Source organism: Lethenteron reissneri, chromosome 57, assembly GCF_015708825.2.
Source record: "Lethenteron reissneri isolate LAM-NWPU_2019-01 chromosome 57, ASM1570882v1, whole genome shotgun sequence".
In the NCBI taxonomy this organism is placed as follows: domain Eukaryota; kingdom Metazoa; phylum Chordata; class Hyperoartia; order Petromyzontiformes; family Petromyzontidae; genus Lethenteron; species Lethenteron reissneri.
The window spans coordinates 2,068,185-2,094,393 of NC_083835.1; the positions used below are offsets into that span (position 1 = coordinate 2,068,185).

At 52.4% G+C, this 26,209-nt stretch overlaps 1 protein-coding gene across 2 annotated transcripts; it reads right to left on the reverse strand.

Moving 5' to 3' along the window:
- Positions 1-195: 195 nt before the first annotated feature.
- LOC133357153 (glutaminase liver isoform, mitochondrial-like) lies at positions 196-25,814 on the reverse strand. Of its 2 annotated transcripts, XM_061574962.1 has the most exons (19): positions 25,448-25,814; positions 22,919-23,267; positions 21,765-21,805; positions 20,243-20,309; positions 18,895-19,007; positions 18,126-18,264; positions 17,688-17,746; positions 15,789-15,952; positions 14,474-14,532; positions 12,865-12,909; positions 10,232-10,290; positions 9,284-9,344; positions 7,817-7,867; positions 7,550-7,732; positions 6,218-6,349; positions 5,494-5,580; positions 4,327-4,388; positions 2,649-2,789; positions 196-2,139 (listed from the first exon to the last, which is right to left on the reverse strand). In XM_061574962.1, exons 1-19 carry the CDS (start codon positions 25,477-25,479, stop codon positions 2,040-2,042), a joined length of 1,944 nt encoding a protein of 647 aa, XP_061430946.1. In that variant the 5' UTR covers positions 25,480-25,814; the 3' UTR covers positions 196-2,039. The 2 variants fall into 2 exon arrangements, with proteins under 2 accessions (XP_061430946.1, XP_061430947.1); XM_061574963.1 differs by lacking the exon at positions 12,865-12,909 and having other exon boundaries at positions 1,994-2,139.
- Positions 25,815-26,209: the final 395 nt, after the last annotated feature.

Below are 26,209 nucleotides of genomic sequence, written 5' to 3' on the forward strand. Positions count from 1 at the left end.
GCACGGCGTCGGTCCCCCGTCGCTCGTCCGGCGCCATCGGCGGATCCTGCAGCGTGGGCAATTCCTCGTCCTCACCCCCCGATGCCAGCTGGCCCGAGTCGTCGAGGTTGTCCCCGCGGTCAATCCCGTGGGTCCGACGGGTCTTCCTTGTCTCCATGCTTGGAAGACCGTTTCACTTCTGACGCCAGTTGAAGTATTGGAATTGACGGCAGGAACTTCTTGACGGGTAACACACTTTTATTAAATCTTTACGTTCACAATACAACGTGTGGTCTCCTTTCTTCCGACTACACACTCCACTTAACTCGTGTAGACTCTATGGTTCTGACTACACCCAATACACTTGACTCGTGTAGACCCTATGCCTCTGGCTACACACAATACACTTGACTCGTGTAGACCCTATGCCTCTGGCTACACACAATACACTTGACTCGTGTAGACCCTATGCCTCTGGCTACACACAATACACTTGACTCGTGTAGACCCTATGCCTCTGGCTACACACAATACATTCGGCTCGTGTAGACTCTATGCCTCTGGCTACACACACTACACTCGCCTCTGGGTTACACAGAGTCCCGGTCCCGTTAGGACAGCGGGACTAGGTACCGCAGGGCCCTAGGTCTTCATCCCCGTCTTCATTCTTCGCTGGTTACATACTGCCCTTACGCCTGTGTGCATCCCCTTTTATAGCCCCTGCTCACGAGAGACGGAGCTGATCCGGACGTCGACGTGAGCATCGTTCCCTAGTGAACCAATCACGACGCACTCTCTCTACGATCCGTTTTCCCAGCGCGTGTTAACACTCCTCTACCAATCACACCGCGCTGCCATCCGATCACTCCCTCTCAGCGCGTCACGGGCCCACAGCCAATCAGTACCCCTTAACCCACGACCCCGCGCTGACCCCTGATCCTCCACCGTCAGCGCGCGTCACCACCTACACAGCCAATCATTACGCGCTGGCATACGATCCCTAATCCCAGCGCGTATCACCTCTACACATACATATATTTTATGTTGTTATATATTTAATATTTTAAACATGTAAACAAGATTACATAACAATTACAGCGGGTAAAAAAATATACCATTCCCTCCCCACTTACATTTACTATAGAAAATATTGTCTAGGAAGTCAGTCTTCATATATATTATCACGTGGCATAAATAAGTGCAGGGTGCACAGGAGTGGACACGGTGCTGTCTGCTTGTGCTCCGTACAAACTGACCCAGCGCTCCAATCACGGGTCGGCTTCATTCCTCCCGTTCGATTTAAAACTCGACAGATTCTGAAATTCAACCCAACGTGGTTGCTTCTTTCTGCTCCCGTGGAATCGCGGCACACGGAGACTAAAGTGGGCAGGGCAATGCCAGCCGTGGAGATGGAGCCAAGAGATTTGCTTGAGATGGAGACAGAAGCGAAGATCGTGTTGATGATATTGGCAATCAGTGTAACACGTAGGCTTTCGCGACCAATATCACCCAAGTGTTTTTTTTTGGGTGAGATTGTTGTGGATTTGATCTCCAACAAACCGGTGTTGCTGTACTAGTATCGAATTGGCATGTTCTGTTTACGTGGCTGCATCGCGGTGGTGGCGGGTTTAATTTATATTTACCCGATCGAACCCAAAAAACCTATATTATGCATATTAGCAATGGCTTTCTCAGCGAATATTATTCATAATAAACCGTGTCGTAATCCTCCACCACCCTACACGGCCAATTAGTAAGGGAGTTGTCGCGTAAACAAAAGCCAATTAGTTACTACTTTAGCCCACCGGTGTGTTGGAGAGTAAATCCACAACATTTACAATTTGAGTAAAGTATCTGGTTGAAGATGATGATGATGATCATGGTGAACATTGCTGAGATGATGTTACTATGATGGTGATGATGGTGATGATGGATAAGGCAAGTTGGTGGTGATGATGAACGTTGGCTGTGTATTTGGATGATGGCTGGGGCAGGCTTTGCATTAGTGTGTGAACGGTGATTGTGGCTGGCTGTGTCGGTGCAGCTGTTCACCATTCTGTCTACATGAGCACCGTCGCCTGGTTCATGTGCGCGGACAGCAGGGCGACCACGGCCACGTGGGCGTAGCGCACGGCCTCGTGCAGCGGAGTGCTGCCCCAGCTGCGCGCAACGACAGCAGGGAACACAGTGGTGAACACACGGTGAACATACAGTGAACACACAGTGAACACAATGGTGAGCACACGGTGAGCACACAGTGAACACTCGGTGAAAACAGTACAGCGTGAACACAGAGTGAACACACGGTTAGCATGGCACTGGATGAACACACGTTGATCACGCACGGAGTGAATAAACACGTTGATCACGCACGGAGTGAATAAACACGTTGATCACGCACGGAGTGAATAAACACTTGCTCCATACCGCTATACAAGGAGGGGTGGGGGGGATGGTGCTTGTCCCCTTGTCCATATGTACGGCGAGCGGTCGCGTAGCGGCTAGCGCATTTCGCTACGAACCCGCCCACCTGAGTTCGATTCCCGGACATGGCAAAGTTCAGTGGTGGCGCCTTGTATAGGCAGTGGTGTGGGGGGGGGGGTGGCTTTGTCTGAGTGAACGGTGCGTGCCGGGTGGCCGGGTGTGAGCGTCGCGTGAGCGCGAGCTACCGGTCGCGGGCGTGGCAGTCCGCCCGAGCCGTCTCCAGCAGGAAGCGCACGGCATGCAGGTGACCCTCCGAGGCGGCCAGGTGCAGCGCCGTGCGGCCGTCGTAGTCGGCCAGGCCAGGGTGCACGCCAGCCAGCACCATCCTGCGAAAGGGATGGCGGAGAGGTTCCCCGCGTAGCCCCCGGGAGACTGTGGGGGGCGAAGGCTGCCGTGGCACACGAGGGGGTGGGTGGCCAGCACCACACCCGGCTGCCTTTGTCAACCTCGTGGCTCCCTAGCGGTGCCACGGTGGCAAAATGTAACGACCTCGCCTGGTGTACAGGAGGTCGTGGGTTCGATCCCGACCCTGACGCCTGCTGCTGTATATTTGGAGTCTGCGTGTCTCTCTCTCTCTCTCATCATCATCATGGTGGCTCGGAGAAGTTAACTACCTCGCCTGGTATACAGGAGGTCGTGGGTTCGATCCAGACCCTGACGCCTGCTGCTGTATATTTGGAGTCTGCGTGTCTCTCTCATCATCATCATCACGGTGGCTAGGAGATGCTAACTACCTCGCCTGGTATACAGGAGTTAGTGGGTTCGATCCCGACCCTGACGCCTGCTGCTGCTGTATATTTGGAGCTTTCACATTCTCCCCGTGGTCGCGTGGATTTTTCTCCGGGTCCTTCGGTTTTTCCCTCCACATTTGGAAACGTGCGCTTAGAGAATTTGGTTGCAATAAATTTTCACATGATAAGCCACTAAGGTGAGCTCTCGTTTGTGGCCAGGTCGCTTTTGAACAAGAGCTGTATTGCTCAGTAGGCCTTACCTGGTTAAAAAAATAATTTGTTTAGTTTATAGTTCAATACTTTATAACGGTAATATAATATAATGCACATACAACGCTTATATTTGGTGAATGTAATAATAGTATGGTAATAAAATGTGAATATAACACGAATATTAGTCCAATATATGGCTAATGTAGTGCGATTATGCTAATATAATGTTCAAATATAACGTTAATATAATGCAAACATGTTTTGTAATATTCCGCTAATAGATAATGCCAATAAAATACGAATATATCACGGTAATATTAAAAGAATATAACACGAGCATTATACTAATATACTACCAATATATATCACACGAACATCATGCTCATATAACGCAAATGTGATGGTAATGTGCACGCTAACACAATACTAATATACCACTAATAGAGTCTGTCCATAATCAACGTTTTTGGGTTTAGATCGCGTTATTTATAAATGTGTCGTAACCCTCCACCACCCGACACGGCCAATCAGTAAAAAAGTGTCACGTTGACAAATGACAAATAGTTCACTGCTTTAGCCCACCGGTGTGTTGAAGCGTGAAACCACAACATTTAAAACTCAGCCCACGGCGTTTCGCTGGTAATTACATCAACCAGCATCATCGGGCAATTCGCCAGAATGGTTTCACGCTTCAACACACCGGTGGGCTAAAGCAGTGAACTATTTGTCTTTTGTCAACGTGACACTTTTTTACTGATTGGCCGTGTCGGGTGGTGGAGGGTTACGACACATTTATAAATAACGCGATCTAAACCCAAAAACGTTGATTATGAATAACAGAGTCTGTGCTGTGTACAAGACGCTGATGGCGAGAGGGCACAGGCCCGAAGCTTCCGCCTGGTGCGGGAGCCGCCTTCACCTGCGGAGGGAAGCGACGTCACCCCGGTAGGCGGCCAGCAGCAGGTTCATGATCCGGTATCCCTGGCGGCACGGCCAGACGAAGAGAGCACCGGGTCATCACACAGCACCGCGTCATCACCGGGTCATCACCGGGTCAGCAACAGGTCATCACCGGGTCAGCAACAGGTCATCACTGGGTCATCACTGGGTCATCACCGGGTCAGCAACAGGTCATCACCGGGTCAGCAAAAGGTCATCACCGGGTAATCACACAGCACCGGGTCATCACCGAATCATCACCGGGTCATCACCGAGTCATCGCTGGGTCAGCACCGAACGAGCACCAAGTCAGTACCAGGTCAGTGCCAAGTTGCCACGGTGGCTAGGAGATGTTAACTACCTCACCTAGTATACAGGAGGTCGTGGGTTCGAGCCTGACCCTGACTCCTGCTGTATATTTGGAGTTTGCATGTCTCTTTCTCTCTCCCTGTGGTCGTGTCGATGTTTCTCCCGGTCCTACGGTTTTTCCCTCAACATTTAGAACTCATGTGCTTTTCGAGTAATCGGCCGCTATAAATTTCCACATGATGATAAGCCGCTTCACTGAGCTCTCGTTTGTGGCCAGGTCACTTCTGAAAAAGAGCTACATAGCTCAGCGGGACTTATCTGGTAAAATAAAAAACATAGTTTTAATTTAGTTTAGAGTCAGCACGGGCTCAGCACCACGGTCACTCCCTCCCGTCGGTTGCCGTCCCTCCACCATAGGTCTGGCTTCACTCGTATGAGCCTGAGGCAAACCTAGAAGTGTGAACCCAGGTGACCTTCAGCAAGCCTAGTCACGTAAGCCGGACTCTTCCACATTTGAAAACGAATTTCTTTAGAACTGCTTTTTGTCTTTAGTTTGCGGTTGGCTACGTACGGTGCGAAATAGATTTAAACCCAGATTGGGTCTCTGTTGGGACGAGGTGGCCCAAAATCGTGAGGTAATCTGCTCACCATCCCACGGTTTGTTTCCAAAGTCCCACGCGTCTTTAGTGAGTCAGACTCCTGCACTTTAACCAGGGGACGAGATCAGCCCATCCGCACCTCCGATTAGCACGGTTGGCTACGTACGGTGCGAAATAAGTGCAACGTACATTCATACATTCACTGTGAATGCAATGCTCACGCGCGCGTCCAGGGATACCTCCGATTCGTGAGACCAAGACGACAGAGGTCTGGGCCGACGGGGCGCGCTGTCGTATGGGTGCAGCGCGAACGTTTGCACGAACTCCTGCGCGCAGACCGCACCGCATGCCGTCACCACCGCAGAGCGGACCCGATCAACCACAGCCAACCACAGCCTCCAACTCGCCGTGCATACGCTACAGCCCCCCCCCCCCCGCGTCACCCCATCGTTTGCCCGACCGAAGGCACAAATGGAATCCAACTGGCAAACTCAGACCTCCGATGGGATCCGTGGGCCCTCACCGGATTAAAATAAAACTTTAACTAACTAGCCTAACACACGGCATGTTTTCCCAGCCATTATGAGCTAGAATTGATTTTTGGATGACGCCACTTAATGGTCATTCAGACGCTGTCTCCCCGACAGACCTGGTCTTCACCTGCCTGAGGACGGGTGCTTGCGTTGTGGCCGAAACGTCGTGAGAATTATTTTATTATGTTTTATTTTTATTATTTTATTATTTCCATTCTACGTGACTTTACCGAAAGAACCAAGAAGATGAATCCCTGCAGTCACGAAAGCTTTAAATCGAAATGGTCTGACCAAGTTCGTGTCGTACATTTAAGAACTGCTTTGGTGTTCAGTTTGTTGTCCTTCCCACACGCCTCCGATTAGCACGGTTGGCTACGTTCGGTGCGACAGAAGCTCAACGTGCGAGCGTGAGCCGGCGGCCTCCGCTCACCTCCAACAGCCGCAGGCCTCCGCGTGGGAGGTCCGCGTCGTCGAGGCGCGGCGACCAGAACGCCAGGCCCAGCACGCGCGGCACGATCACGATCAGCGCTCCTGTGCGCGAGGACACCACGGGGTGGCCCACCTTCGAAACGAGCACAGAGACCCACAGTCACAAGATCGCCTCCATCCTCCTCCTCCATCCTCCTCCCTCCATCCTCCTCCTCCTCCTCCAACCTCCTCCCTCCATACTCCCTCTTCCTCATCGTCCGCAGAACCGCTCTCTTCCCCAGAATGTTCTGGACTCTTTAAGTCGCTTGAGTCTTTTTATATCCCCGTCTTACAACAGATCTGTTCGAACACTCGCGCACCGCCCGCCTGTGGAGGTTCCATGCGTTATTCGTCAACAGTCTGTGCAGGTTCCCTTCACACCTCCTTTCTCCTGCCCCCACCCCCTTCCTCCGGGTGTAAATGGGTGCACCGCAGCCGCTCATCGAGTCGCGTGTGATGGGGTAAAGTGTGGGCGATTCCACCTCATTCAAGACGAGCGGGGCTCTTCTAGAGCTCCTTCTAATGCCAGCGGTGACGCGATCAAGCCATCGCAGGGCTGCGCGATTCCCTTTCTCGCAGTCGTTCTTCCGGATGTGAACGGCGTGCGCGCGTGCTTCAGAGATTAAGGACGCATGGTTTATTTTTTCGGGGCGTGAACGTTTGCGGGTGCCACGGTGGCGAAATGTTAACTTCCTCGCCTGGTATACAGGAGGTCGTGGGTTCGATCCCGTCCTTGATGCCTGCTGCTGTATATTTGGAATGTGCGTGTTCTCCCCGTGGTCGCGTGGATTTTTCTCCGGGTCCTCCGGTTTTTCCATACACATTTACAAAACACGCCTTTCGAGTATTTGGCTGTTATAAACATTTCACGTGATAAGCCACTTCTTGGTTCTTTCAGTAAAGTCACGTAGAATGGAAATAATAAAATAATAAAAATTTAACAGAATTAAATAATTGGGATAATTATTTTATTATGTTTAATTTTTATTATTTTATTATTTCCAAAAGAATAAAAATAAAACATAATAAAATAATTGTGAGAATGATTTTATTATGTTTTATGTTTATTATTTTATTATTTCCATTCTACGTGACTTTACCGAAAGAACCAAGAAGATGAATCCCTGCAGTCACGAAAGCTTTAAATCGAAATATATGCCACTTCGTTAGGCTATCGTTTGTGGCCAGGTAGCTTCTGAAAAAAGAGCTGTAGAGCTCAGTGGGCATGACCTTGTAAAAAAAAAAATTTGCGAGCGGTCAATGCCCGCTCGCTCGCTCCCTGTATCTCTCTCGCCTTGTGATGTGCATCTGCGGACAGACCGCCGAGCCCGTCCGCGTGAGCGCAGCAGAGCGCGGAGCGCACCGCGTCTGCCGCCAGTGCCCTCTCCTCTCCCGCCACCGCGGGGGGAACGCCGCCCGCCGCCAGGCAGCCCGCCACGCCCGCACACCACTCGCACGTCACCTGCACGCCCGACAGCTTCGCACAGAAGACACAGAATTCCCCCGTGGAGCCTCCGTAGACTGTTGGGGCGCACGTGCGCGGACAGGGCGTTGGCGTTACCTGCACGAGGAGCTCCAGCGCCGAGTCGGCGTCCGTCCTCTCCGGGAAGCACTGAGCACAGAGACAGAGAGAGACAGAGACAGAGAGACAGACAGAGAGAGTGAGACACAGAGAGACACAGAGACAGAAAGAGAGAGACAGAGAGAGAGAGAGAGACACAGAGAGACACAGAGACAGACAGAGAGAGAGACACAGAGAGAGAGACTTTTGACTTTTAAACAACTTTTATTGCCATACTCTTTGGTTTTTTCGGTAAAGTCACGTAGGTTAAAAAAGAAAACAAATAAATTAAATCACGACGCTTCGGAGGCAACACAAGCTTCCGTCTTCAGGTGAAACCGTCACAGCAAAATTGCTGTATCAAGTGAATAAAAATTGCTGTATCAAGTGAATACAGCAATTTTGCTGTGACGGTTTCACCTGAAGACGGAAGCTTATGTTGCCTCCGAAACGTCGTGATTTGATTTATTTGTTTTATTTTTTAAGCTACGTGACTTTACCGAAAAACCAAAAGTATGAATCCTTGCAGTCACGAAAGCTTGAAATCTAGAATTAACTTTTATTGCCGCCAGCAGCAAAAGCACTGGAGGAGATTTCGATATGAAACACACAAAGTCACCAGCAAATAAATGAAAATAAACGCTACAAATCGACGCGCTGTGGCGCTAAAAGCACCGCGCACAACACAAAAGAAAAGCCACGTGGTGGTGGTGGTTGTGGTCATCGCGCACGCCACGGTGACGAGCGAGCGCTTCAGAAGGTGAACACCACGAGGGTGCCGTCCACACAGAGAGAGAGACAAACAGAGACGACACGGGCTGAGCCACAACCGCAATGCCCCACAACACAACAGCCACACAACAACAACAACCACAGCAGGCACACACGACACACGCTGAGTGATAATGCCAATACACATTTGTTGATTGTGTGAATGCGTCATCGTGTTGTTTGAGTGAAGGCGATTTGCCTGACCGTATAGCTGTGTGTACTTACGATTGGTTGCGTTAATTTGTGCCTGAGTGAACAAGTGATTGGGTGATCATTTGACTCTGCAGTTGTGCGACTGAGTATCTGTGAACGTGCGATTGTGTCAAAGTGTGATTGTCCAAATATGTGACTGAGTGAACGCGAAACTGTGATAATTTAAATCTCAAGGCATGTGAATGTGTGATTGTGCGAATATGTGACCGAGTAAACGCGAGACTGTGATTATTTAAATCTCAAGGCATGTGAATGTGCGATTGTGCGAATATGTGACCGAGTGAACGCGAGACTGTGATTATTTACAATCTCAAGGCATGTGAATGTGCGATTGTGCGAATATGTGACCGAGTGAACGCGAGACTGTGATTATTTACAATCTCAAGACATGTGAATGTGTGATTGTATGCGACTGCGTCGCGACACGAGTGTGACATTGAGTGTCTGTGTGAGCGTGCGTGTAGGTAGGGCAGGCGTGTGTACCTGGCGGTCCTTCATGAGGTATTTCACTGCCTGCAGTCTGTTGGGAATGGGTCCTGGTGAGCTGATGATAAAAAAAAGTACAAAGATCCCCCGATAGCCTTAACAGACTGTTGGGGCAAGTGCTGTTAATGATTAGCACCTATGAAGACCGATACGGCACACGAGGGGGTGGGTGGCCAACACCACGCCCGGTCGCCTTTGCCTCCCCAGTGATGATGTTTTACACACGACACCAGGTACTCATTTGAGGCTGAGTCGACGTAGGGGAGGCCCAGATAATCGTCACTGGTATTGGCCGTCGCCAGGTTCGTAGCGCAGCGTGCTAACCGCTACACTACTGCTCCCCACAAGCTGTGATAAACGCACACACACACACCACCCCGTTTAAATCTAATTTGAAAACTGATTTCTTTAGAACTGCTTCTTGTGTTTAGTTTGTTGTCTTTCCCCCGCACCTCCGATCAGCACGGTTGGCTACGTACGGTGCGAAAGAAGTTCAACGTGAGAGTAGGCAACAGGCTATTGGCACCTTACGTAGATTGACTCATCATTATTACTGCTGCTGCTTGTTTACCCAGGAAAGCTTCAACGAGTCTCAAGACTCTCTTTCAGGAGGATCCTGCCATGTTTTCACAGTGGGGGTGTGAGGGTAATGTTGACGCTGCTCCTGCTTCTGTATGTAAACCCAATTCAGCAATTTACAGATCGCCTTTCAGCACTGGGATGTTTTGACCGAGTGACGTTACATTTGCGCGCATCATATTTAGCGACGGGAGGAGGAAACTGGAGGAATGAGCAGGGGGCGGGTTGCGTGACCAGCAGTAGCTACAGCCAGCGTGGAGAGGAATGAATGGATGTGGTGTGCGCGGGTTACCGAAGTATATTCTGGCTCACCGACTCGAGGGAGGGGAGGGGAAGGTTCCGCCACTCGCCACGCCGTGGCCTCACCTGCGTGGGGTCTGTGTTGCACCCTCTGGCCCGGCCAGCTGACCGTACGCCTCCAACACCTGCCGTGACAGGAGCGAGCAGACAGACAGGCAGGCAAGGCAGACAGGCAGGGGATGAACTTGAACTTGGGTGCAGGCTAAGATGATGAGTCGATCCATCAGGCCAGCGTGGAGCCGGCAACCAAAATAACAAGGGCAGCCAAAATAGTTTTTTTTTTCGTGATCGAATTCGGTCGAACAATTCAACGAACTCAACATTGCCCGAGTCGCAATGCGACGTGGATACGAGACGGCGGTGCTTGATAAGTGGCGTCACGGAGCGCTCCCTTTGCTTAGGCTTTTGTTTTTAAGCGGACGGAAGCCGAACACCCTTTGGGCAGAGGTCGCAACCGGGTACCTGATACCCTACCCGATACCCGGCTACCCGTACCCGGCCGGGTACGGGTACGGGTACCCGTTTGCGACCCTGGTGCGGCCGGGTACGGGTACGGGTAGACCGTGAGTCACTGGTGAGTATCCGTTTGTCACTCATTTCCCAACGTCTTGTCTCTTCTCACAATTCAAGTTCCTAGAATCAACCCACCCTAGCCTGCAACATGGCTTCATCCCAGAGGTCGCAATCAGGTACCCGATACCCGTACCCTACCAGTACACGGCCGGGTACGGGTAGGGTACGGGTACGGCCGGGTACGGGTACCCGTTTGCGACCCTGGTGCGGCCGGGTACGGGTAAGGAATCAAAACCCGTTTGCGACCTCTGCCTTTGGGTGATTGATTCTCCGCCCGCAGCGGCTACCGACCCCTCGCCCCAAGGCGGTGGCGGTGTTGGCCTGCCGGGTGTGCAGGCGGTGGAACTGCGCTTGGTGCCCGGCTACGGAGCGGTGAGTTACGACACATTTATATTTCGATTTAAAGCTTTCGTGACTGCAGGGATTCATCTTCTTGGTTCTTTCGGTAAAGTCACGTAGAATGGAAACAATAAAAAGAATAAAATAAAACATAATAAAATAATTCTCACGAAAAAACCTTTATTATGAACCTCCATTCACGATTCGCTGATTTTGGGTCACATCGTCGTTGTAGCTGTTGCCCTCCACCACCCGACGGAGCCGATCAATTCAAGCTGTCACAACGACGTGGGCAAATGCACCGTTTATGTTTTGTTTTTCTTATTTTTTTTCTTCGCCAAACTAAATTACGACAGGGAGGGTTATGGTTAAATTAATGTACAACATACCAACGCGAGGATGCAAGCCAAAATAAACTATGAATCATGGACAATTGGTCGTGAAGGCCTGTGTGTATGCAACGGGCACACATTTGTCTATAACACAGCAATCAGACACAAATGCTGGTGTAAGAGTTCTTTAGGAGCTTCCCTTATTTCGCATTCATTTCACAGCGAGTGTGTTGTTGTTGTGGAGTGACTCATGCAGCCAGCTATGGCTACAGGGTTTGGTGGTACATGTTGTTTGTCGTTTATTGTGAAATTTCGGTCACAGTTCCTATGATCACTGTTACATTGCTTATGGCTTTATTTTGGTGATTTCGAAAAGTTTTTTGGTTTGGCCATGTTTGTTTGTTGTAGTACGGAGTTAGAATGATGGCTTTAATCTAAGTTGTCTTGTGGTTGTTGTTTAACTTGCATCCCACTGGGATTTTTGCACAGCGTTGGTGTAAGGTGTTTTTGTTACTGGAAGACTTTGCAGTTTTTTCCTGGATTTTTCTGTTTGCGCATAGTCACTTTAAGATGTTTTCTTGTTCATGTTTTTGTTTGTTGCGGTTGCACCCGATTCAAGAGCCGAATGGCTCACATGGCTATACCAAATAAATGAAACTGAAAAAAACTGAAATTGTGTTTGTGCGTGTTTTAATATGGGGAGCGGTAGTGTCGTGGTTAGCGTGCTTCGCTTCGAACCTGGCTCCCCAGGTTCCATTCCCGCTCACGGCCAACACCAGTGATGATTATCTTAACCGGTCCTGGAACTCCCCTAAGTCGACTCCGCCTCAAATGAGTACTTGGTAAATATCGCCGCTGGGGGAGACAAAGGCAGCCGGGTGTGGTGCTGGCCACCCACCCCCTCGTTTGCCGTGCCGGCCTTCATAGGTGCTACTCGCTAACAGCACTTGCCCCTACAGTCTGTTAAGGCTACACGGGGGTGGGAGGATCTTTGTCTTTGCTTTATATTACTACCAAGCACTCCTCGCCAGTGCCGGATGAAGCTAGTGTGGGGCCTGTAGCACGATGTTATAAAGGGGCCCTAAATAAAAAAAACACGTAAATATTAAAACACACAAATTTTTAACTTGCACAGTAAAGTAATTGTATTTTTTTCACTTGCTATACAGCCAGATAATACGACAAATCACTAACCTTAAACACCCGGTCGTTCGTAAAAGTTAAAGGCGGTATAGTACTATAGTAATAGAGCAAGTGCAGAATCACTGAACCGGAATTGATAGCTTGAAAGCATTTAGCCCGGGGCCCTTGAAAGTGCGGGGCCCGTGGCATATGTAGCTACTACATATGTAGCTGCTACACGTGTAGCTACTACACATGGAGTAGCTACTTGTGCTACTCGGATAATCCGGCACTGTTCCTCGCCACGCCACGCGGTCCGGCGAGCGACCTCACCAGCTGCAGCGCGTCTCTCCCGGGCGACTGCTCCCTCAGCGCCGCCTGAAACGATCGGGAAGGAGAGAAGCACCACTCGTGATGCGGTTCTCACCGACCGCAGCAGCAGCAGCAGGCGTTGTCGCCACATCAACCCGGCCACCGCGGTGGCTAGGAGATGTTAACTACCTCGCCTGGTGTACAGGAGGTCGTGGGTTCCGATCCTGACCCTGACGCCTGCTGCTGTATATTTGGAGTTTGCGTGTCTCTCTCTCATTATCATCATCAAGGTGGCTAGGAGATGTTAACTACCTCGCCTGGTATACAGGAGGTCGTGGGTTCCGATCCTGACCCTGACGCCTGCTGCTGTATATTTGGAGTTTGCGTGTCTCTCTCTCATTATCATCTTCATCACGGTAGTTAGGAGATGTTAACTACCTCGCCTGGTATACAGGAGGTCGTGGGTTCCGATCCTGACCCTGACGCCTGCTGCTGTATATTTGGAGTTTGTGTGTCTCTCTCTCATTATCATCATCAAGGTGGCTAGGAGATGTTAACTACCTCGCCTGGTATACAGGAGGTCGTGAGTTCAATCCTGACCCTGACGCCTGCTACTGTATATTTGGAGTTTGCGTGTCTCTCTATCATTATCATCATCATCACGGTGGCTAGGAGATGTTAATTACCTCGCCTGGTATACAGGAGGTCGTGGGTTCCGATCCTGACCCTGACGCCTGCTGCTCTATATTTGGAGTTTGCGTGTCTCTCTCCCCGTGGTCGCGTGGATTTGTCTGCCTGGTCTTCCGGTATTTCCCTCCACATTTAGAATGAACAACACCATGCGTTTAAAGTATTTGGCTGCAATAAAATGTCGACATGATAAGCCACTTCGTTGGGCCATCATTTGTGGCCAGGTCGCTTATGCAAAAAAAGCTATACAACTCAGCGAGCCTTAACCTGGTGAAAATAAAATAATAGTTTATCGAGTCGTTTAAAATGTTACGCTAAGGATCGCCGGCTTTGGCTGAGGGTAGCGGGCAGGTAACGGCCGGTCGATTAAGACGACACATTGGTCAATAATAAAGCAGCGTGTGGCCTTTAAAAGGGAATAAATAGGTGAGGTTTCGGACAGTGGTACTTCTAAAATAGATCCTTGTCCTCAAGAACTCATGGACGTGCCGAACACACCGCCGATGCCGATGAAGATGCACATTTTTTACACGCTTTCATTTAACTCACTCTGTTGTTGTTGTCGTTGTTGTATCCTCAAATCTTGTAACTCAATTTTAACCCACTTCCCAATGTGGTATCGACTGCAAACTTGGTATACTTATGCTATACTGATGACAATATTATATTTTATCATGAAAAATAAAAAAGATATGCGGCCACTTCATGGAGTCGTGGAGTTCTGCCATTACTAGTACATTTCATAAAAGCATGTTTAAAAAAATGTTTTATTACTTATATACTGAACGATTGTGTTGTGCTGAGCTGACGACGGAGCTGATCAGGTAAAGGTCGGTGCTCAATGAACGAAGACGGTGCAGAAGATATGGGCATGATAATCATACGAATAATGTTCATCCGAATGATAAACCACGATGGCCATTTCACACAACCAGTTTACCTGCAGCAATGCAGCCACCAGCAGACTCCCGGAATCCGACAAAGGGCTAAGGGAGCATCCTGCACACAAAAACACAAACATCGCCCGCGTAGCCTTAACAAACTATTGGGGCAAGTGCTGTTAGCGAGCATCTATGAAGGTCGACACGGCACACGAGTGGGTGGGTGGCCAGCACCACGCCCGACCGCCTTTGTCTCCCCCAGTGGCGATGTTTTTACACACCGCACCAGGTACTCATTTGAGGCTGAGCCGACCTAGGGGAGGCCCAGGACCGGTTCAGATAATCGTCACCGGTAATGGCCGTGAGCGAGAGTGGAACTCGGGTCGCCGGGTTCGTAGTGCAGCGTGTTAACCACACACACAACACCACGCACACAAATATAATAATAGTTTCGACTCGAGAGGCATGAGGAGGAACTACAAACGAGCAAAACGACAGCAGCCAGGCAGTGAGCCGGCGCCAAATCCCCACCCTCCTTCCCCACAAAGCTCTGCGGTCCTCTATATATGAAGTTGCTCTGCGTGTTTGTTGTTGCTGCTGAACTTCTTCGGCACCGAACGTAGCCGACCGTGCCAAATCGGAGGCGACGGGGGAAGGGCAACAAACGCAAGGCAAGAGACGAGTTCTCACTCCTGCCCGCCAACTATGGAGTGAGTTTCTTTTTTACACGCGGGGGGTGAAACCGGAGCACCCGATAAAAAAACCCCGCCACAAAAATATTAAAACACAAATTTGTAACTTTCATAGTAATGTAATTGTATTTTTTCATTCGCTATACAGCCAGATAATACGACAAATCGCTAACCTTAAACACCCGGTGGTTCGTAAAAGTTAAAGGCGGTATAGTACTATAGTAATAGAGCAAGTGCAGAATCACCGAACCGGAATTGAGAGCTTGAAAGCATTTAGCGCGGGGCCCTTGAAAGTGCGGGGCCCGCAGCTACACGTGTAGCTGCTACACGTGCAGCTGCTACACGTGCAGCTGCTACACGTGCAGCTACTACACGTGTTGTAGCTACTACACGTGTTGTAGCTACTACACGTGTTGTAGCTACTACACGTGTTGTAGCTACTACACGTGCACCTACTACACGTGTTGTAGCTACTACACGTGTTGTAGCTACTACACGTGTTGTAGCTACTACACGTGCAGCTACCGACGCTACTACGATCATCATCCGGCACTGTGTGGGGGGCAACGCGCTATCCTCACGCCGACGGTAACGGGCGGAGTCCGACTTCGCGGCGTGCACGATGGGGGGGCGAGCGAAGGATGCAGTGGGGGGGCGGTGGGGGGGCCGGTGGGGGTCGTACCGCGTGCCTCGGACTCGGGGTCCCCGCCGGCTCCCGCGTGTCCGGCCGCCTCGAGCCGGGCGTGCAGCCGGGCGGCTCCCAGCGCGTGGCTCGCGAGCGCGTGGCTCAGCAGGCGCGAGACGTGGCCCAGCCGGAACGGCAGGGTGCTCGTGCCCAGCGAAAGCCTTCGGTGACAGCAGGAACAGCAGCGGTGCGGCAGAGGCAGCAGGAACAGCAGCGGAGCGGCAGAGACAGCAGGAACAGCAGCGGTGCGGCAGAGGCAGCAGGAACAGCAGCGGAGCGGCAGAGGCAGCAGGAACAGCAGCGGTGCGGCAGAGGCAGCAGGAACAGCAGCGGAGCGGCAGAGACAGCAGGAACAGCAGCGGTGCGGCAGAGGCAGCAGGAACAGCAGCGGAGCGGCAGAGGCAGCAGGAACAGCAGCGGTGCGGCAGAGGCAGCAGGAACAGCAGCGGTGCGGCAGAGGCAGCAGGAACAGTAGCGGAGCGGCAGAGACAGCAGGAACAGCAGCCGTGCGGCAGAGGCAGCAGGAACAGCAGCGGTGCGGCAGAGGCAGCAGGAACAGCAGCGGAGCGGCAGAGACAGCAGGAACAGCAGCGGTGCGGCAGAGGCAGCAGGAACAGCAGCGGTGCGGCAGAGGCAGCAGGAACAGCAGCGGTGCGGCAGAGGCAGCAGGAACAGCAGCGGTGCGGCAGAGGCAGCAGGAACAGCAGCGGTGCGGCAGAGGCAGCAGGAACAGCAGCGGTGCGGCAGAGGCAGCAGGAACAGCAGCGGAGCGGCAGAGACAGCAGGAACAGCAGCGGTGCGGCAGAGGCAGCAGAAGTTGCGGCGTCAGAGAGGGAAGAGAAGAGGGCTCGGGTGAGGCACCGTCACGATTCCGTTTGCTCGGCAGAAGCAGAGACGCGTGCGAAGTGTCCCCCCACACGCGCCTCGAACTCACTGAACCATTCAGCTTCTGTTGCCAAACTCTCCAAATCCAAAAACCCACCCTAACCACCCCATCCTAACCATCCACCCTAACCACTCAGCCACCCACCCACCCTAACCACCCTAACTACCAAACCACCCTAACCACCCACCCACCCCACCCTACCCACCCTACCCACCCCACCCACCCACCCTAACCACCCCACCCCACCCACCTTAACCACCTACCCACCCAAACCACCCACCCTACCTACCCTACCCACCCTAACCACCTACCCACCCTAACCGCCCACCCTACCCACCCCACTCTAACCACCCACCCTAACCGCCCACCCTACCCACCCCACCCCACTCTAACCACCCACCCTAACCACCCACCCTACCCACCCACCGACCCACCGCGGGCAGCATCGCGGTTATCGTCTTAGCCTCGTCTCAAATCAGCTCCACGCGACCGAAGAACATTGTCGCCGTTCGGGTTTGAATCACGGCCTCGACACGCAGTGCTGGTCGTGGGGGTCACTTGATCATACTTCGCCACACCGGTTCGACGGGCGTTGGCGAAGGCGAGCGAGCTTCACGAATGTGTGCGTGTGTGTGGTCCACCAACCCTCGCCTCCCGCGCGCTGGATCATATGTACATGTTGTATGTACGTTGAACTTCTTTCGCACCGTGCATAGCCAACCGTGTTCATCGGAGGTGCGGGGGAAGGACAACAAACTAAACACAAGAAGCAGTTCTAAAGAAATTAGTTTTCAATCTAAATTTTAAAGCGCACAGCCCCAAGGGCTTCCTAATATCGGAAAGAAGAGCGTTCCAGACGGCCGCATAAGTGCATCTGAAAGCGCCACGCGATGCGTTGACCACCGTCTGTGTCCGATGGGGCAGCCGAAAGCCGCTGCCGCTGCTGCTGCACCGGAGTTCGCGTGACGGTGATTTATGCTCCTGAACGAGACGAACACGTGCCCGCTCACCTCTGTCCGTCCACGGTGCAGACGGCCAGACCCCAGCCTGTCACCGCCTCGGCCGCGCCCTGCAACAACACCCACAGGGGTTGAGCGACTCGTGTCAATGCCACCGTGTGCGTGCGTACCCACGCCTAATGCGTGTGCACGGTCCTAGGGTAGCGCTTGTGCTGCGGTTAGCGGACTGCGTTGCACAATCTGGCAACCAGAGTTCGATTCCCGCTCGTGGCCCAACATCGGTGACGAATATCCGAAGCGGTCTTGGGCCTCTCCTAGGTTGACTCAGCCTTAAATGAGTACATGATGCCCGCACCGCTCTGATCCCTGCGCCGTGTCGGCTTTCGTAGGTGCTCGCTAACAACAGCCTGTCAAGGCGACACGGGGGTCTTCCTCGTTGTGTGTACCGGAGATCTCCCTCGCTGTGTGTGCCGGGGGGTGTCAGCGTACCTGGTCGCTCTGCTCGTGGGTCTCGCGTCGGCACTGCAGGAAGATGCGTTCGAGCGTCGATGCGAAGGATCGGAATCTCGGGATGGCCAGACAGCCCTGCAGGGCCCGGAGCAGCAGCCGAGCCTGCAAGCCCACACACCTGCCACATGCCACGCACATGTCACACACACACATGTCACATGTCACACACACACATCCCTGTCACATCACACACACCTGTCACATGCCAAGCACATGTCACACACACATGTCACATGTCACACACACAGATCCCTGTCACATGCCACGCACATGTCACACACACACACACACCTGTTACAAACCACACAAGTGCCACACCGTTGATGAAAATTAAGTCTGTGCTTGTTTTGATGATATCTCTGGTTGTTTTGATGATGATGATGACGATGATGACGATGTCTGTGGTTGTTTTGATGATATCTATGGTTTGTTTGATGATGATGACGATGATGTTGTCTGTGCTTGTTTTGATGATGATGACGATGATGACGACGGTGATGTCTGTGGTTGTTTTGATGATATCTATGGTTTGTTTGATGATGATGACGACGATGATGTTGTCTGTGCTTGTTTTGATGATGATGACGACGATGATGTTGTCTGTGCTTGTTTTGATGATGATGACGATGATGACGACGGTGATGTCTGTGGTTGTTTTGATGATATCTATGGTTTGTTTGATGATGATGACGACGATGATGTTGTCTGTGCTTGTTGTGATGATGATGACGATGATGACGACACTGACCTTGAGAAGTGCTCCCGAGTCACGGTGCCCGCCGGGTCTGTGTCACGTGCCAGCGCCTCCAGCCCCGGCCTCAAGCGTGGGTCGGACTTGAGCAAGCCCGCGTCACACACGGCCTGCACACATTATATTTAGTATGATTATTGGAACGCTCATGAACTCAGACGAGCCTCGCTGAGTCGTGGCAAGTTCTTTTTCTGTAGGGGGGTGGGGGGTGCGGAGCGATGTTCTAATCTGCCTTGGAATAATTTGAAGATATAACTGGTAGGAACCTCCTGATTACATCAGCCCACAAGGGATTATTGTGTCCGTCCGTCGTGCATCAAAAAATGGGAAGGGTGGGGCTAGGTGGAGAGGGGAGGGTGGGGAGGGGCTGGGTGGGGGTGGGAGGAGTGGGGAGGGGCTGGTCACCCCGTGGTGCCCTTATAAAACGCAACGTTTAACCTACTCACGCCGGCTTGTGCCCACCCTCACAGTCGGCCATATTTGCGGAATACACTACGCCGCCGTTGACTCTGGCCATTGACCGAGTAACCCAACGTTCCTACCAGCTCCCTCCGCAGGAATGTGTTATCTCACTCAGCATTGCGTTGCTTTGACCATTAGCGGTTACATTGTATGAGTGGAATCTTGATTTGAAGCTTTCGTGACTGCAGTAATCCATACTCATTGGTTATTTCGGTAAAGTCACGTAGAAGAAGAAATTAAAGATCACGACGTTTCGTTCGCCACACCTGAGGACGATCGCTAGTGTGGCGATCGAAACGTCGTGATCTATTATTATTTTTCTTCTTCTACGTGACTTTACCGAAAGAACCAAAGAGTATGTATGAGTGGAGTTTAAAAAAATAGATATAGAAATAAAATAGATTTAAAAAAATAGAACCCGGAGCAAACCCATTCGGAAATGCTCCCAAAGCAGCGTGCGTGACTCCGTGTTGGAGAACGGGGAGGGAGCTGTCACGAAACGAATCACGTGACACCTCCCGACCTTCACCCTTCACCACGTCGCCCCCCACGGCAGATGAATCTCCGCCGCATGGCAATCGGCAACGCACGGCGCGCGCACAAATAGAGGTGGGGCCCGCCTCGCGTGCCTCGGCCACTTAAGAAAACTCCCCCCCAACATCGTCTCAGCCCCCCCCCCCCCCCCGTTCCAACAAATCTGTCGCTTCTTTGTGGAAGCAATGTCTCCGCGCCGGTGGTCTCCGTGAAGGCACTTTTTGAAATGTTGGCCCGGGGCAGTCCTTCGTCTCTCTCGATGCGGTGAGGTTCGGACCGGTTGGCAAGTTGTGACCAACCGATGGCAGCGCAACAAAAATGCGCCGTGGAGTTTTCGCCGTCGACGGACCTTGACGAACTCGGCCACGTGCACCCTCCCGTCCACGGCGAATCCGTCGAAGAGGCGATCGGTGGCGCTGAGCGCACGCAGGGCAAGAGCGCCACGCGGGATTAGCGACGCGCCTGACATCCAATTCATCGGCAGCGCACGCAGGCGGCAAGAGCGGGGGGCGATTGTCGGAGCCATCATCAGCCGACTTGGCTCACTTTGGAGTGGGGAGGCAAAACAAATGCATCAGTCACAGCACGCTAACATGGACAGGTTGATAGGAGCCAATTGATATTCGGTAATCTTAGTATTAAACAAGATATACGTTTTATCCCCAACATATCTACGTAAATATAACGTTTTAAAGAGTTAAACGCGCTGTCACTCGGCGCGGTGACGCTGTAGCCGAGGGAGGGAGAGAGAGGGGGGGGGGCCGAGTGAGATTTTTTTTTAAAAGGTCGCCAAAATAAATCTGTGGCAGGGATTCCGGCTGGCGCCGTTAGGGCCTCGGCCTCGTCACCACCTCCTCGCCTCCTATCACCCCCCCCCCCCCCCCCCGTTGGCTACAGCTCCTCCACGCAGGACACCGCCGATCTTCTTCCAACTCAACGTCTGCGGCAGTCACCCCCAGCTCCCACCGCTTCGCACCCCACGCCTTCCTTCCCTCCGCAACATCGTCCAGCGCTGCCATTGGTCTGAACGTCTGGACGTGCCTGGGTGTATGGATATGCCTGGATCTCATCTTCATATGCCTGAATGTCTGGACGTGTCTGAATGTCTGGACATGCCTGAATGTCTGGACGTGTCTGAATGTCTGGATATACCTGAATGTCTGGATTTGCCTGAATGTCTGGACGTGCCTGAATGTCTGGATATGCCTGAATGTCTGGATATGTCTGAATGTCTGGATGTGCCTCAATGTCTGGATGTGCCTGAATGTCTGGATGTGCCTGAATGTCTGGATATGCCTGAATGTCTGAATATGCCTGAATGTCTGGATATGCCTGAATGTCTGGATATGTCTGAGCACAGTCGCTGCTTCACGGGGAAGACCCGAGGAACGACGGTCACGTCTTGGGCGCTGAAGAACCTCTCTCGCTCCTCTCCACTAAAGAATGAATAAGCAAATCAATCGTGAACGTATCAAGCAAGGGAGGCGACCACAACGAGCTTCTGCTGGGACTGTCTAAACGTGACCCCTGCAAGAGGTCACCGCCGCCTGCCCCCGTGTGCCCCCCCGCCCACCACCCCCGGATCGTCCGTGCTCTGTGATCTTTGACCTTTGTAGAGTGCGGCTGCCCGCCTTGTGAGAAGGTCTGCAAAGTCTAACCCGCCTCTCAGCTAGTTTGTGGTCAGTCGCGTGAATAATGCACGGCTCAAAGGTCACAGTGCACGTGCATGCGGAGTCGTCCCCTCGTCGGCTCGTTGCGAGATAACAATAACAACAATAATCATCTTCTTTTCCCTCTTTAGATGGAGTGTCCCGGTTTGGGGGTGGGGGGGTGCGAGCCCAAATGAGTGATCCCGTGCGAGATGCTCGCACCTGCTGGCCATGATGTGTGCGCGCTCGCCCTTCGTCCCCGCCTGAAAGGAGACGGACACAATGCCGATTGCAAGACACGGAGATTTTTGCACCACACCGCACGACACCGCACGATACCGGGTCGCCCATCGTGTTTGACGCCGTGTCTGCGTTAGCATTCACTACGGCACGTTCAAATCAGTAGGGTTTTATTGTTTTGAGATACGGCGTGGTATTTGATGATCATCTATAATGGATAGCTACAGGCTTAGTGCTGCTTGGAAGCGAATACTATGATGAAATAATACATTGTATAAATGCATGCCTATACCGGTCAGCATACGTCAATAGGATTGCCGTTGAACAATAGGTATAAAATACCTACGTGACTTTACCGAAAGAACCAAAGAGTATGGATTCCTGCAGTCACGAAAGCTTCAAATCAAGATTAGCTCCGGCTATCTTAGTAGACACAATGGACATGAGATACAAGAACAATGGGCTGGCATTCATTACCATTTAAATAACCAAAACGGCAATGGATATCAGTTGCCATTTATATTCATTCATTAACCCCCCCCCCCCCCCACATCGCTCAAGAGGTACTCACAAGTGACGTCATCACAAATACGCCTCTATTTTAGGAACGAAACAGGAGGATGATTTCTCCACAAATCTGGCTGTCGTCTGATGAAGCTGGTTGTAATTACTGGCGAAACGTCGTACTCAGATTGTAGATGTTGTGGCTTGGCTCTCCAACACACCGGTGTTGCTGTACTAGTGACGAATTGGCACGTTCTGTTTACGTGACAAACCTTACTAGTTGGCTGTGTCGGGTGGTGGGGGGTTTTAACGACACATTTATATATTTACGCAATCTAACCCACAAAAACTCGATTATGGATGATATTGGTCGCGAAAGCCTACTACGTGTTAAAATTAGAATCTATATTTAACTGACATTTTCTTTAAAAAAAAAGTTTTACATTTCGATTATGATTTGCTGCCAATTTTTTTTTTTCTCTTATCTGTCATTGCTTATTATTCATTTATTTTACTGCGACTTGTTCCGTTTGCCGCAGAAGCGGCGGTGTTGGTTGCTGTCGGTGGAACACCGACTCAAGAAGAGCTCCTTGGCTCACGGCGTACTCCCAAATGAAACTGAACAACCGAACCTGGGGCGCGTCGCCACCACCACAGCCGTCGCCCACCGCCTCGGGCCTGGCGTCCCCCGAACTCTGCCCGTCCGCGTCCGCTCCCACGACCGGTCGCAGCGGGGGTAGTCGCCACCAGTCCCGGCGCGCGGCGGCGCCGCGCCGGTCGGGCCGACGCGGCGAGGGCAGCACCTCTTCCTCGGCGTCCGCCGCATCTTCACAGCCGCCGTCGTCGGCGTCCTCGCCGCCGTCGGGCGATCCGTCGTCCCTGCGGGCGGCCGCGGGGCCTCGCGGCTCCAGCAGCTTCTCGCCCAAGAGGCCCCCGTAGAGACGCCGCCACTTCTGGCGGCCCGACGGGGAACGCTCAAATCTGGGGGTGGGTGGGGTGGGTGGGTGAGTGGGTGGATGGGTGGGTGAGTGGGTGGGTGGATGGGTGGGTGGATGCGTGTGGGTGGATGGGTGGGTGGGTGAATGGGTGGATGCGTGTGTGGGTGAGTGGGTGGGTGGATGGGTGGGTGAGTGGGTGGATGCGTGTGTGGGTCAGTGGGTGGGTGAGTGGGTGAATGAGTGGGTGGATGGGTGAGTGGGTGGGTGGATGGGTAAGTAGGTGGGTGGACGCTTTCTTGCTTTATCCAAGCAACTGCGTGGACACTTCACTCCAACACAGACACTGACCACATGACCCTGGTGACAATGTGGATCTCAGTATGATAGATAAATACCTCCATGACTGACATGGGTGTGGGGAAGGCCATCAGCAATGACAGGACAAAATTAATGTACGGGGGTGGTCCAGATGTCTTGGGACCCCCATTTAATTATCATATTTTCTTAGAAGGTTTATTTTAGACATCAATGAATATGCAAAAGGGAAACATGTTAGGAGGCGGCTGGGTTGGACCCGCCACATATTCTGGAGCCGACCGCAGCACGTTGTCGGAGCGGGCGCTCGGAGCTCCGGCTACCACAGCTGTTGGAGGGACGAGGTCTCGCTCGTCGTCGTCGTCACAGGTGGGTTCTTCCGTTTCATCGCCGATTTGGACATGACGGCGAAGGTTCGTTGGCACTTCTGGCACCAAATGTAGTGTCTTCAAAAATTACTCACACCGACACGCTGTACCAAGTCACCTGCTTACACTTTATTCACCTATTCTTGCACCAGTTTTAGGCGCACCTAAAACTATCTGTATGGTCACGTACACTCAACTTCTCCCCGCTCCTATCTATTCTGCACCTCACTTATCCTGCACTCAGCGACTCCGCACTCAGCAGCTCCGCTCTCAGCGACTCCGCACTCAGCGACTCCACACACAGCAACTTCGCACTCAGCGACTCCGCACTCAGCGACTCCGCACACAGCAACTTCGCACTCAGCGACTCCGCACTCAGCAGCTCTGCTCTCAGCGACTCCGCACTCAGCGACTCCGCACACAGCAACTTCGCACTCAGCGACTCCGCACACAGCAACTTCGCACTCAGCGACTCCGCACTCAGCGACTCCGCACTCAGCGACTCCGCACACAGCAACTTCGCACTCAGCAACTCTGCACACAGCGTCTTCGCATCTGCACCGCTGCCCTCACCTACGCTTCCTCAGACCCGCTCACCCGTCTGCCCCGGGCGGGGGGATCAGCCAACACCCGCCCGGCGACGGCGTGAGGGTTGAGGTCCCGTTGACGGCTGGAGCGGCAGCGGCGAGATGTCTTCACTCTTCGTCACCGGCAACAACTCCCGACCCTCCCACCCACTCCCGCTTATATCACCCGGCTCATCCCGAGCATCTAATTGTCCCATTAATCTCTTATCATCACCCCCCGTCTCCCGTCTCCTAGGCGTCAACCACCGGTCACAGCGCAGCACCTGTTCGACCTCGGCTACACACCGCTTCTCCCCTTAATTATTGGCGGGTTGTCTGTGAAAACCTCGTGCTGAAACACGCACTTCTCTGTTCGACCCCAGTTGCACCACTTCACTGTACGCACCGCGCATTTCTCCCCTCTACAAAAGTATTATTATGGATATAATAGGCACGTACAAAAAAAATCAGTCCCAATATCGCATACGTGTTGCTATTGTGGCGAATCTCTGAAATCCGCTCGGGGTTAATGATATCTTCGGTCTATGGTGCATGCACGCGTGTACCTGTGTGCGTGTGTCGACTCAGCCTCAAATGAGTACCTGGTCCGGTGTGTAAACATCGCCACGAGGGAGACAAAAGGTGTTGGCCGCACACCGCCTTGTGTTGCCGTGCCGGCTTACATAGGTGCTCGCTAACAACACTTTCCCCAAGATCCAGTTAAGTCTATCCGGGGGATCTTTATCTTTATGTCCGTGTGGGGAGCGGTGGTGCAGCGGTACGAGACCGGCATTCCTAGTCCAATTCCCGCTCGGTCCTGGCCCTCCCGTAGGTCGACTCAGCCTTAAACTTAGTGCGGTAGCACTGGCAAGACGTAGTCCTGGCCACCCACCCCCTCGTCCATCAGCCTCCATGGGTGCTGGCTGACAGCACTTGCCCCAACAGCCTGCGGTCTTTGTCTCTGTTGGACTTACCTGTAAGTTTCCTCCAATGACGGTGCCGCCATCACGCTCGTAGTCCGGGTTCAGGTGTCTGTGTGCTCGCACGCCCGTGAAGTACAGGTGACCCCGTACACGTGCACAGGCGAGTGCCTCTATACATACGAGTTCTTGGTGAGCGTACAGGTAAGTGCACCTGTGTGTGCACAGGTCAGTGTACATGCGAGTGCACAAGTGAGTGTACAAGTGAGTGCACAGGTCAGTGTACATGTGAGTGTACAGGTGAGTGTACAGGTGAGTGCACAAGTGAGTGTACAGGTGAGTGTACAGGTAAGTGCACCTGTGTGTGTACATGTGAGTGTACAGGTGTGTCCAGAGCGTCCCCGTGACCAGGTGAGTGCACGCGGTGCCGATTGGAATGTGGTTGCGCCGGATTTGGAAGTTGAGGAGGAGCTTGGGGGTCTCCTGAGAGGGAAATCTGCCCAACAACCATGGTCAGGATCAGTCAAGGCCAGGCTGCAGCTGATGCTGCAGAGCCCCCGGGACAGTCCGAACTCCACATTGCTCTGGCGAGTGCAGTACGTCCAGAGAGCAAAGGCTGCTGCCTACACCCACGTCGCCAAAGACACGCGTCCCGATCTTGTTGTTGCATTCTCAGCAGCAAAGCAGAAGTTGAGCCTGGTGAATACGCGATTGTTATGTATGTTGAACTTCTTTCGCACTGTACGTAGCCAACTGTGCCAATCGGAGGTTTCGGGCAGACTGCCTCTGGGGTGGAGGTGGCCGGGAGGTATGAAT

What these genes read in the sequence shown, in the direction of transcription:
- LOC133357153 (XM_061574962.1), bottom strand. Translation starts at nt 25,479, where the DNA reads ATGGCGGCACCGTCATTGGAGGAAACTTACAG. An exon ending in CCCACGAGCAGAGCGACCAG is followed by an intron (nt 17,747 to 18,125) that starts GTACGCTGACAC and finishes GTGTTGTTGCAG; the next exon opens with GGCGCGGCCGAGGCGGTGAC. An exon ending in TGGTGGCTGCATTGCTGCAG is followed by an intron (nt 12,910 to 14,473) that starts GTAAACTGGTTG and finishes CGATCGTTTCAG; the next exon opens with GCGGCGCTGAGGGAGCAGTC.